The sequence below is a fragment of the Conger conger genome, chromosome 17 (assembly GCF_963514075.1).
Source record: "Conger conger chromosome 17, fConCon1.1, whole genome shotgun sequence".
Classification (NCBI taxonomy): Eukaryota; Metazoa; Chordata; class Actinopteri; order Anguilliformes; family Congridae; genus Conger; species Conger conger.
The window spans coordinates 3,573,530-3,586,000 of record NC_083776.1 but is presented as its reverse complement, the minus strand read 5'-3'; the positions used below and the strand labels follow the sequence as shown (position 1 = coordinate 3,586,000).

At 48.2% G+C, this 12,471-nt stretch overlaps 1 protein-coding gene across 14 annotated transcripts in view; it reads left to right on the top strand.

Moving 5' to 3' along the window:
* Positions 1-12,471, top strand: part of LOC133116226 (probable ubiquitin carboxyl-terminal hydrolase FAF-X) — a 57,901-nt gene that overhangs the window by 29,423 nt on the left and 16,007 nt on the right. For all 14 annotated transcript variants that reach the window (XM_061225581.1, XM_061225594.1, XM_061225592.1 and 11 more), the window contains 12 exons: positions 143-485; positions 2,224-2,319; positions 2,678-2,889; positions 3,038-3,278; positions 3,851-4,000; positions 4,495-4,615; positions 5,504-5,634; positions 7,821-8,099; positions 9,366-9,491; positions 10,586-10,723; positions 11,450-11,616; positions 11,985-12,093. In XM_061225581.1, the coding sequence (XP_061081565.1) occupies positions 143-485; positions 2,224-2,319; positions 2,678-2,889; positions 3,038-3,278; positions 3,851-4,000; positions 4,495-4,615; positions 5,504-5,634; positions 7,821-8,099; positions 9,366-9,491; positions 10,586-10,723; positions 11,450-11,616; positions 11,985-12,093 (2,113 nt within the window). The remainder of the gene's footprint in view (positions 1-142; positions 486-2,223; positions 2,320-2,677; positions 2,890-3,037; positions 3,279-3,850; positions 4,001-4,494; positions 4,616-5,503; positions 5,635-7,820; positions 8,100-9,365; positions 9,492-10,585; positions 10,724-11,449; positions 11,617-11,984; positions 12,094-12,471) is intronic.

The window sequence follows — 12,471 nt, the reverse complement described above, 5'->3', positions numbered from 1 at the left end:
GGCCCTTGAGCAAGGCCCTTAACCCTGCATTGCTCCAGGGGAGGATTGTCTCCTGCTTAGTCTAATCGACTGTACGTCGCTCTGGATAAGAGCGTCTGCCCAACGCCATTAATGCAATAATGTGATGGTTCCGGTGCCGCAGGTTCCTCCTGAAGGACGGCCAGCTGTGGCTGTGCGCGCCCCAGGCCAAGCAGATCTGGAAGTGCCTGGCGGAGAACGCGGTGTTCCTGTGCGACCGCGAGGCCTGCTTCAAGTGGTACTCCAAGCTGATGGGCGACGAGCCCGACCTGGACCCCGACATCAACAAGGACTTCTTCGAGAACAACGTGCTGCAGCTGGACCCCTCGCTGCTCACCGAGAACGGGATGAAGTGCTTCGAGCGCTTCTTCAAGGCCGTCAACTGCCGGGAGGGCAAGCTGGTGGCCAAGCGCAGGGCGTACATGATGGACGACCTGGAGCTCATCGGGCTGGACTACCTCTGGAGAGTAAGGCCTCCCGTCTCCACGTCTCGGCCACATGCTTCAACCCTCATTTCCTCATCTTAAGAAGGGCCGTATTTCGTACATTTTCACACCGGCATTTTTGTAGCAATGTCGATGTCACGTTTGTGTATTTGTAAATGCTCTTCTGGATGCTATTGGTCCTCCGGGCAGTCGCCACGTCTTTCATTCGTAATTAGGCACGCGCAGGAATGCCACTGCGTAAAATGCGGAACCGCTAAAATCCCAAAAAGCTTCTTTAAATGTGGTATGATATGTTGCTCAATATTACTGTGTCTGGCAACATTGCTGGTTGTCTGTAGGCAGTCTTCTTTCTCCAAGCTGTTGCAAAAGCATGTTATGTGCTCTGAGTTATAGCTTTGTTTCCTATGGAACTCTGGTATTGGGAGGGTGAAAATGAACTGTTGTGACCACCAGTCATCACCACTGTCACCAAATCCACCAAAACTGAAAAAATAAGGATAGACGTTTTTAGTTCCTTTACTTGCTATTGGCTTATATACATCTATTCTATGTGTTTTCAAACTTCTTCCCTCCCGTGAGTTCTAATAAAGCAGTCACACAAATGGCATTTAATATTGATGATATCGAATGTATATATTAATAACCTCATTCCTAGAGGAGGGCTTATGTTCCGTCAGAAAGGCTGCTGGAAGTATGCACTTTTTTATTCTTCTGGATTTTGGCGTTTGAAAATTTGCACGTTTGCAGGAAGGCCTTAACTGCTTATGTTAACACTTAGCATGTTTGTGCCCCTGTTATTCCCTCTTAGCCTGAATGACAAGGTCTCTGTCTCATTAATCTGGCTATTGTAGTGGAGGTCTCAAACCATTATTTAATTTGCGTGAAGAGAGCAGTAATTTCATCAGCGAGTTTAAATTTGTCTTGCGATCGAATAATGTGCTTTTAAAAGGAGCCGTAACTAATGGACTTGGAATAAGGGAAAGGGGCTACTCTGTGACCCACTTTCCGTGACCTACATATTCCTTAAGCCTTCAGTTGCGCGTTGGTTCATTACATAAGAAAGAATGGAAATTAGAAGCTTCTGGATACAAAATATGAGGCTCCATTTTAAGAGGGTGAAACGATGCGAGCAGTTTCCAAAAGGTGGTGGGAAAAGGTCTCCCAAAATTAATTTGGGAAGGGAAGCCATCATGACTCCTTCAATTTTCGTACGTCGAGTTGAAACCTGCATCAGCGCTGAAAGTCTCATGCTTGGGGACATTAGCTGCCTCCGTTAATGAGTCATCGTTGTTAGTCGCTATGCACAGCTTTGTTTCTCTGTGAATGAAAGATTAGGCTCGCCCCTGGTACCTGGGGGGGGATTGCCATTTTCTGAGGCAACTGATGATGAGACCTGGAGGAGGTCTTGAGATGAGCTCTTAATATTTTTGTTTGATTTGAACATTTTCAGTGATTTTTAGCAGTAGACATTTTACAGATTTGAAGTCTGTGTGCACAGAGGTAGGAAATGAGCCCAACCTTTAATCTCAGTGTGTGAAGCAGGCGATGTCTGGTGCCTGATGGCTCCTTACGGTGTTGGTTCCTGAATTTTCTATTTAATTTGTTTGTTAAGCAGCTGTCTCTGTACACACTGAACTAATGGGTGTATTGCCCATCTAGCCCTCAGTTATAAATCGCGCGGTGGCGGCCACCGCAGATTCGCGGTGGTGTGTTGTGCGATGCCAGAGTGGCTGATTCTCTCGTGTCCGTCTCTGAACAGGTCGTGATTCAGGGCAGCGATGACATCGCCAGCCGAGCCATCGATCTGCTGAAGGAGATTTACACAAACCTCGGACCAAAACTGCAAGTCAATCAGGTTCGCCTCTCTCCCTCACCGCAAGAACCCTGTTTTTGTCTTTCTGCCTTTTGATTTTCCATACCTGAAGTGGGACACTGCACCAAGCATCAGGCCTTAACGCCTGATGCTTAATTAAAAAAAATAGTCATAATAAAGTTTTAATGTATTAATGTTCTTCCCCCAGGGAGTTTTTCCTTGCCACTGTTGCCCTAGGTGTACTCTTGGGGCCCGGTTACTCTGTAAAGCTGCTTTGCGACAAAGGCCCTTTGTAAAAAGCGCTATACAAATAAAATTGAATTGAATTGAATGGAATTATTTTCCTGGAGCAAATCCAGTGGTTTCCAGTTGCTGTACTGACCCTGGTTCGTTTTTGCAGGTAGAGATTCACGAGGACTTCGTCCAGTCCTGCTTCGACCGGCTGAAGGCCTCCTACGACACCCTGTGCGTACTGGACGGGGACAAAGACAGTATAAACTGCGCGAGACAAGAGGCGATCCGCATGGTGCGAGTGCTGACCGTCCTGCGGGAGTACATCAACGAGTGCGACAGCGACTATCACGAGGAGAGGACCATCCTCCCCATGTCCAGGTACGCGTGCAACCGCGCCTGATTCCTCACGCGCTCTTTCGTCTCGGGGGGAAATTAGGTACTTTCCGCGTGACGGCGACCGCGTCTCATTTTGGAGCCTTCGTGGGTTTTTATTTCTTTTTCTTTTCTTCTTCTTTTCCTCCCGCAGAGCGTTCAGGGGCAAACACATCACGCTCATCGTGCGCTTCCCCAACCAAGGCCGGCAGGTGGACGACCTGGACATCTGGTCGCACACCAACGACACCATCGGCTCCGTGCGCCGCTGCATCCTCACCAGGATCAAGGCCAACAGCGCGCACACCAAAATCGAGCTCTTCATCGGCGGCGAGATCGTGGACCCCGCCGACGACCGCAAGCTCATCGGGCAGCTCAACCTGAAAGACAAGACCGTGAGCTCTTCCGTCTCGGGTCACGTCCCTAACGGAGGGGGAAGTCTACTGCGATCAGACGCCCAATTATCCTCAAGCCCGTAGGTCGGGGGTCGGCCACCCTGGTCCTGGAGAGCCGCAGGGCGTGCAGGCTTTCGTTGTTACTTGGCATTAATTGATCAATGAAAGCCGTTGATTACACGGTTAACTCACCTCACCTGGTTTCTTGGGTCTGAATCGTTTGCTTATTTTAAGGTGGAGACGAAAGCCAGCACACCCTGCGGCTCTCCAGGACCAGGGTTGCCGACCCCTGCCGTAGGTGGTGGAATTGTCTTGAAAGGCTACACAAATTTAATTAACTACCACGCAGCCATCAAAATAACACACTGCAAAACACTTGATTGTTTCAAATCACTAAGCACTAAGTGATGTTATTATTGGCTAATTCATGAAGCCTTGCTGTCTTTTTACTGGTAGCTTGCTCCCTATACCTCTTGGCCGTGTGACACCGTCAGCGGAAAACAGTGCAGTTTGTATATTTTGAGTCTCCAGTGCTTTTGTGTGTTAAAGGTTTTCCTCTCACTTTTTCACAGTTGATCACGGCTAAGCTCACCCAGGTCAGTTCCAACATGCCTTCGAGCCCCGACAGCTCCTCGGATTCCTCCACCGGTTCCCCCGGAAACCATGGCAACCACTACAGCGACGGTCCCAATCCCGAAGTGGAAAGCTGCCTTCCTGGAGTGGTGAGAGACTCACGCGTTATGCTGCCGTGTGTTGCGCTGTTGCATGCATAGTTTAAAGGTACAATAGGTGATTTCGGACTTCTAGTGGTCAAGAGAGGAATTGCAGGAACAAACAACCTCAAACCCTCAGAACACTGTTCATCCCTCCTTCTCTGTGAACGTGCTGATGTTCAAACCCCCTCCCACACCAATTGGAACCAATTTTCAACCAATGAGCTTGAATTATTGTACAGCTATACAATGTTGTCAGTCTGTCAACTATATATTTTTAAACCCGAATTCAAGGACTATAAACACAGGCAGAGGATGAGTCAACAAGTCAGTGAGACTTTTTTCAATGATAGGAATGGGTTCACAATGGTCTTGTAGCCGTGTTTTAACAGAAAAACCGTACCTATTGTACCTTTAAATATTCCCGGTGTTCTGTCCTGGTAAGAGGAACGCTGTGTTCCCCGGGTCTGGAGATCTCAGTGGAGTTATCTTCCATCTTTTAGATAATGTCGCTGCACCTCCGATACATCTCCTTCCTGTGGCAAGTGGCGGACCTGGGCTGCAGTCTGAACATGCCCCTCCTGCGGGACGGGGCGCGGGTGCTCATGAAGCTGATGCCCCCGGGTGAGCACCGTCTGTAGGGGGCGCTCTCTGGTTTTGGGCCCCGTGCGCAACACCGCGCGCGCGCTTGTGGAGATGTAAAGGCAGCAGATCTTGGATCGCGTCGTCCGTTTGGCGTCGGGGCCTTGCCGTCTGCCACTGAACCGTGTCAAAACAACATGTTTTAACTTGACGGGGAGAAAAAAACAACAAAAAAACAAAACAATGCTGCCAGATTTAAAACTCGCCACGCTGCGCCCAGTGTTGTGACCGAGAGACCTTTTGCTTTTCAAAATGGCAAGTTTCATGACTTGCAGACCGGAGTACAGCATTGCTTTCCTCTCGGCTGTAGAGGAGAGAGAACATGCATTTATTTGTCTAGTTTCAACAAAAATAGTAAGAGGGATCGACTGTCAAAGAAATTGTAGCATATATGATGAACTGAATTTTCGGGAATTCGCTTTCTGCTTTAAGACGAGGCTCTTGTTCACATAGTCGGCACACAGGGCTACACAGACAACACAAACAGACGTTCAGACAATCGATCAACAATATCGACAACATATTAATTCAGTGAGTCAGAACAGCTGGCGGCTAAACAGTCAGCTCATGGTTGTTCTTAGCATTGAGAAATGTTATACTCATAAGAACAGCACACATAAGTTTGCTGTTCAAACAAATAAAAAATGGTTATAAACCTGCGCCGCTCCTAGCTGAAGGTACATGATAGGCGAGTTGTTTGGCTTTTTGTGAATGCACCCTTGTTATTTTCAGTTGCAGCACAGAGACCTGGCAGCAGTTTTTTTTTTTGGTAGACTTTCATTGCTCATCGTGGAACTAGACACATTTTAGAATGAACCGTATGGCTGCTGTCTAATCGTGAACGCTACTTTAAAAAATGTTCATCTCCAGATAACACTACAGTGGAAAACCTGCGTGCCATCTGTCTGGATCACGCCAAGCTCGGAGAAAACAGCCTGAGCCCCACCCTGGACTCCCGCTTCTTCGGTCCCTCCCCCTCCCAAGTGCTCTATCTGACTGAGGTTTGTGTTGTGTGACCCACAGCTATTAGAGAATGTGATTACACTGAGGTTTGTGTTGTGTGACCCACAGCTATAAGAGAATGTGATTACACTGAGGTTTGTGTTGTGTGACCCACGGCTATAGGAGAATGTGATTACACTGAGGTTTGTGTTGTGTGACCCACGGCTATAGGAGAATGTGATTACACTGAGGTTTGTGTTGTGTGACCCACAGCTATTAGAGAATGTGATTACACTGAGGTTTGTGTTGTGTGACCCACAGCTATAAGAGAATGTGATTACACTGAGGTTTGTGTTGTGTGACCCACGGCTATAGGAGAATGTGATTACACTGAGGTTTGTGTTGTGTGACCCACAGCTATAAGAGAATGTGATTACACTGAGGTTTGTGTTGTGTGACCCACGGCTATAAGAGAATGTGATTACACTGAGGTTTGTGTTGTGTGACCCGCGGCTATAAGGGAATGTGATTACACTGAGGTTTGTGTTGTGTGACCCACAGCTATAAGAGAATGTGATTACACTGAGGTTTGTGTTGTGTGACCCACAGCTATTGGAGAATGTGATTACACTGAGTTGTGTGACCCGCATCTACAAGAGATTATGAGTACACCTCTGTAGAAACTAAATGTGTCTGACTGGGGTTTGTGTTGTGTTACCCACAACTATAAAATAATGTGACTACACCTCCATAGAAACCAAATTTACGAAGCTAACTGAGGTTTGGTTTCTATAATTCTATAACTCCGCACTATAACCAGATATGGCCACGCTTTTCAGGTGAAATGGTTCTCGGTTGAATGAAATAGAGATTTAGAGACTTGTGTTGACGTTGCCCAACCTGTGATTGTTATAATGTAGTTGTTTACCTTTCTATTTGACCGTAGAGAGGAGTGCGTGCATGCGTGTCTCTGATTCACTAAAAGCCTGGAATAGACAGATGGCAGTTCATGTTTATTGCAAACAGTAGCAGTTGCTTAGGACAAACATCCAGGTATTTTCCACAAGCATTCTCTGGCTTCCTCAACAACAAGCGAGCAACCGTTCAGGCAGGCGGTCAGAGGTAATACTCACTCCTGCACAGTGAATGCCTTCCTCTGGCTGATCAAGTTGAAATTTGTACGGTTTAATCTAGCAGAACAAATAGCCTTTCCCTTTACATATGTAGTGAAGACAATTATTTCTCTGAAAAATCTTGAAATGCCGAGGTTGATTTGCGAGCAAAAAATGTAATTGCTACTGGCATTGCCTTTTTCCATGGCTTTTTATTAAAAATACAGCTGTGTATGAGTCACTCCTCACTACTTTTATAAAATATCTGGAGATGGGGATGGCTGTCCAGGGGCAGTTATTTCTCAATCATTCTCAGATTTGTGCTGTTAATGTTTCTATTGTCATTACGCTGTTGAACAGCATTGATGGTAAATACCCCTGTCCTGGCTCCTGTCCTGTGGGCTGTGTGCCCTGTGTGTGTGGCCTGTGCTGTCTGACCTGTGCCCTGCGCTGTCTGACCTGTGCCCTGTGTGTCTGACCTGTTCCCTGTGCCCTGTGTGTCTGACCTGTGCCTTGTGGCCTGTGCTGTCTGACCTGTGCCCTGCGCTGTCTGACCTGTGCCCTGTGTTGTGTGTCTGACCTGTGCCCTGTGCCCTGTGTGTCTGACCTGTGCCTTGTGTCCTGTGCTGTCTGACCTGTGCTCTGTGCCATCTGACCTGTGCCCTGTGCCCTGTGTGTCTGACCTGTGCTCTATGCTCTGTGCCCTGTGCCATCTGACCTGTGCCCTGTGCCCTGTGCCCTGCGCTGTCTGACCTATGCTCTGTGCTGTCTGACCTGTGCCCTGTGGCCTGTGCCCTGTGCCCTGTGCTGTCTGACCTGTGTCCTGTGTCCTGTGCCCTGTGTGTCTGACCTGTGCCCTGTGCCCTGTGCCCTGTGCCCTGTGCCCTGTGTGTCTGACCTGTGCCCTGTGCCCTGTGCCCTGTGTGTCTGACCTGTGCCCTGTGCCCTGTGTGTCTGACCTGTGCCCTGTGCCCTGTGCCCTGTGTGTCTGACCTGTGCCCTGTGCCCTGTGCCCTGTGCCCTGTGCCCTGTGTGTCTGACCTGTGCTCTGTGCCCTGTGCCCTGTGCCCTGTGCCCTGTGCCCTGTGCCCTGTGTGTCTGACCTGTGCTCTGTGCCCTGTGCTCGGTGGCAGGTGGTGTACGCCCTGCTCATGCCTGCCAGCGGCACCCTAGGGGAGGATGCCAGCGAGTTCCAGTACAACTTCCTGAAGAGCGGCGGCCTGCCCCTGGTACTGAGCATGCTCACCCGAAATAACTTCCTGCCCAACGCTGACATGGAGACCAGGCGGGGAGCCTATCTCAACACCCTAAAAATAGCCAAGCTGCTGCTGACCGCCGTGGGCTTTGGCCACGTGAAGGCCGTGGCGGAGGCCTGCCACCCGGTCGTGGAGGGGACCAGCCCCGTGTCGCCCGTGAGTACCGCCAAAACCGCGTTCCTCCGCCTGTGCCGTCTTTACGTACGCTAATAATTTGTTATTTAGCTGACGCTTTTATCCAAAATGAGTTACAGTTACATTACGTTACATTACAAGGCATTTAGCAGACGCTCTTATCCAGAGCGATGTACTACGAGGTGCAGAGGACGGACCCTAGAGGACAGTACGGTTCCGAGTCCTGGCGTGAACGTACGGGTACAAAGTTGATGAGACTATGCAGGGGACAATCCTCCCCCTGGAGCAATGTGGGGTTAAGGGCCTTGCTCAAGGACCCGACAGCTACACAGATCTTATCGTGGCTACACCGGGACTTGAACCACCAACCTTCCAGTTCCCAGCCATGCACCTTAAACACTACCCAACAGGCTGGCCCCTGTACTTGCTTTTGTTTCGTTTAGCATGGCGTATGTGACCCCCGTTCAGGTGAGCACCATTTAATACTGTGCTACAAACAACACGCTGTCAGACACGGACAATAAGGGCTGGCTCGTACTGGCCCACTGGGGCTTTATTAAAAACACTGGCCTGCCTCCGTGTGCGTATAAAAGCACAGGCTTGTGCTGCCTTAATTATGAACATCTTCTGCTTCGTGAGGTCATTGCTATGGCAACCTTATTTACTCTTGTTTCTAGCTGATCAGGACAGTGGAAACATGGCAATAGAAATGACAAGTGTTACTCTGAATGTTTTCTATTTTTTATTGTATTTTTATTGAGTGCCAACAAATGGAGAATGAGGAATCAACGATTAAGTCAAGCACAGTTAAATTTAGTTTCTACTTCCTCCATGTAGAGCCCTGATGGTGTCGATGGCAGGCACTCTGAGCCCTGGGCATGGCCTGTCCCAGGGTGGGCGGAGACTTGGCAGGTCTTCATTCCAACCAGTCACTACACCAGCTGATTTCTCTCTTTAACACACCTTCAACCAGACCGGAGGGAACGAATTGGTGAAATCAGCAGGTGTAGTGATTGGTTGGAGTGAAAACCTGCATACTCACGGCTCTCCGTGGCACGTGGTTGGCCACCCCAGCTCTAGCCCATCCCTGTAGGCCGCTGCAGGGCATGTGAATCACATCAACAGTGTCTTGACTTCCTTCACGGGTTTGGAAAATGTCCCGGGTTCATGGGGTCTCTCTGTACCAGACCTGGTTCATGCAAATGTTTTCTTGAGAAGCAGAATCACTGAATTAATCTGCAAGGGGCGAGACGTGGTTTCAGAGTTGGCTGGCTTTGTCGTTTGCAGATAAACCAGGCGACGCACGACCAGGCCCTGGTGCTCCAGAACGCCCTGCAGAACATTCCCAACCCGTCGTCTGAGTGCATGCTGCGGAACGTGGCCGTCCGTCTGGCCCAGCAGATCTCCGATGAAGTGGGTCTCCCCTGCATTACATTATTACATTATTGGCATTTGGCAGACGCTCTTATCCAGAGCAACGTACAGTTGATTAGACTAAGCAGGAGACAATCCTCCCCTGGAGCAATGCAGGGTTTAAGGGCCTTGCTCAAGGGCCCAACGGCTGTGCGGATCTTATTGTGGCCACACCGGGGATTACCCAGTCGTTTACCTAAACCACTATGCTACAGGCCGTGACTACTACTCCACGATCAGGGGCGCTGGTGTGTCCCAAACCTGTTGTTCATAGTGCTCATGTTAACGCGGGAAAAAGAGCCAAAACGCAGTAATAAATTGATTGTAGACAGAATGCAGAAATGCTAGGTTTTTTGGGGGTTTTTTTATTATAATGGGTGATCACCCGAACAAATTATGCTCCTTTTTGTTTAATTCATCCTTCGGTCTCTGACCATTGATCGTGATCTTCGCCAAGCTGTTTGTAGCAATTCAAAGAAAGAGCGCTTAATTTGAGTGAAAGTCAAGAACGAGACGTCATGCTCTCGCAAGCTTGCTCGACGAGAGTAAACTGAAACGGAAATCACTCCGAGAGTGTTTAATATCATTTGCCTCTGAGGCAGAAGAATTGCTTTGACCAAAGTGCCAAAACACTATTTGTATCTTATTTTATCCGGCTAATCCTGCTGTTTCATTCCGCTTTTCTTGCATGTGTCCTAATAGAATTACGAACAACATCCATTGATTGTGCTATTATTCAGTCATTATTTTATCAGAACACATGTGAATTCGTGTCAATCACAGATTTTGAAAAGAGATATGAAACGATTCCACAGGAAACTTCTACCTTTTCAGTCCAGGGTTTGAGTGCACCTTAACGTTCACTTGTGAAGCTGCTGAACGTTGCTTATCTCAGAGGCCGGGATGTGGAGTGTTTGAATGTTTTTACGAAGAGGTCACTTTAAGAATGGAATTTGTCCCCTTAACGTTTCGTGTGTTTTAGTTAACATATGGTTGCAGGGTTCTCGTACGTTTCGATCATCAGTCTGTCAAATGACTGCTGTGAACGTTGACTCTTTCCACCGCTAAACGGGTGTCCCTTCCGTGCTTTTCAGAACTTCTTCCAGGCGTCGAAGTACATCCCGGACATCTGCGTGATCCGCGCGGTGCAGAAGATCGTCTGGGCGTCCGGGTGCGGCACGGTGCAGCTGGTCTTCAGCTCCAACGAGGAGATCAGCAAGATATACGAGAAGGTAGTTTTCATCCTCGACCTGGCTCTGGGACGCCGCAAGCCCCGGTACATATCAGTGTTGTCCTGTCTCTCGCAGGTTTGGTGATATGTCATCATTTATAGAATAATTATAATGTTATATAATGTGTAATATCATCATTAATATGTGGTGTATGTTTTCCACTTTAATCATTCCTGATGCGGTCCTGAATAACCAGACGTTGGAGGCCACGTGAAATGCTTCCAGGATTTAAAAAAAAAATATCCGTGATATCAATTGTGTGTTGATAATATGGCCAATCAGCAGCAAGGTCGTCCAGCTTCCATGCGATCATGTGATTTGGTTTTTCTATTGCTTGGAAGAGACGAGGCCCAACTGCTGGTTGGCTGTCTTCACAGCACCCAACTGATATCAGTGATGTCAAAAACAAAGAAAAAGACCAAAAAACTTTATTCTTATCATCTTGACCCTTTCAGTCCCATAAGTGCCATATGGCTCGCAAACATAACTACTGTGTAATCCCAATTGACCTTCTACCTCTTCAACCAATCAGAATGACTGCTGTACTCTAGTTTTGAGCCCCGATTTAAAACACTGCAAAATTCTCTCAATTTTTCTCTTGGGACTTGGCTGGAGCCACTTCTTACTGGGCTTGGGACTGAAAGGGTCAAGAAAGACCGGTTGGTACATCGTGCCGCCCGTAACCGTAAGAAAAGATTTAACGTCTTAAACGCTGTTGCCGCGCAGACGAACGCGGGGAACGAGCCGGACGCGGAGGACGAACAGGTGTGCTGCGAGGCGCTGGAGGTCATGACCCTCTGCTTCGCCCTCATCCCCACCGCCCTGGACACGCTCAGCAAGGAGAAGGCCTGGCAGACCTTCATCATCGACCTGCTGCTGCACTGCCAGAGCAAGTCAGTTCCCGCGCCTGTATTCGTTCAGATTAACGTTCATTAAGATTCTTTATTTATATCGTTTTTATTATTACTACTTATTTTCCGTTCAAATGATTGTTGTATTTATGTGTACGTTCGGCGCACTTTCAAAGGAAGGGCACCTGCTCTCAACGTGCCTCCGAGTTTAAATAAATGAATGAAAATTATAAATCATCAGATGTGTACATTTCCTGCCTGGATTACAGTGTGCGGTCGGTGGTTCACGCATTGTCACACTGGGCACATACCCAGAAACCCTTAAAAAAAAAAAACTGAAAAACCAAGTGAAGAAATTAATTGGGAAAAGGTGAATTAAAAAGCGGCGTGGTGTTTGTGTTCGGTGACAGGTCTGTTCGGCAGATGGCTCAGGAGCAGTTCTTCCTCATGGCCACCAGGTGCTGCATGGGACACCGACCCCTCCTCTTCTTCATCACCTTGCTCTTCACCGTTTTAGGTGTAAGTATCTCAGCTTGCAAGATATTCCTGTATCTTATACGTACTGGGAGTATTGGGAGGATAGCCTGTAGCCTAGTGGCTAAGGTGCTTAGCTGGGACCCAGAAGGTTGGTGGTTCAAGCCTGGTGTAGCCACAATAAGATCTGCGCAGCTGTTGGGCCCTTGAACAAGGCTGTTAATCCCACATTGCTCTAGGGGGGGAGTGGCCCCTGCTTAGTCTAATCAATTGTCAAGTCGCTTTGTTGAAAAAGCATCAGCTAAATAACCATAATGTAACACGATGTTACCTCTGCAGATTCTAGTATGATTTGCTAAATGCTAATGGTTGCATTTTTCCATTCCGTGTGGGTGCAACGGTCATCGCGAAATTGGTGTAGAA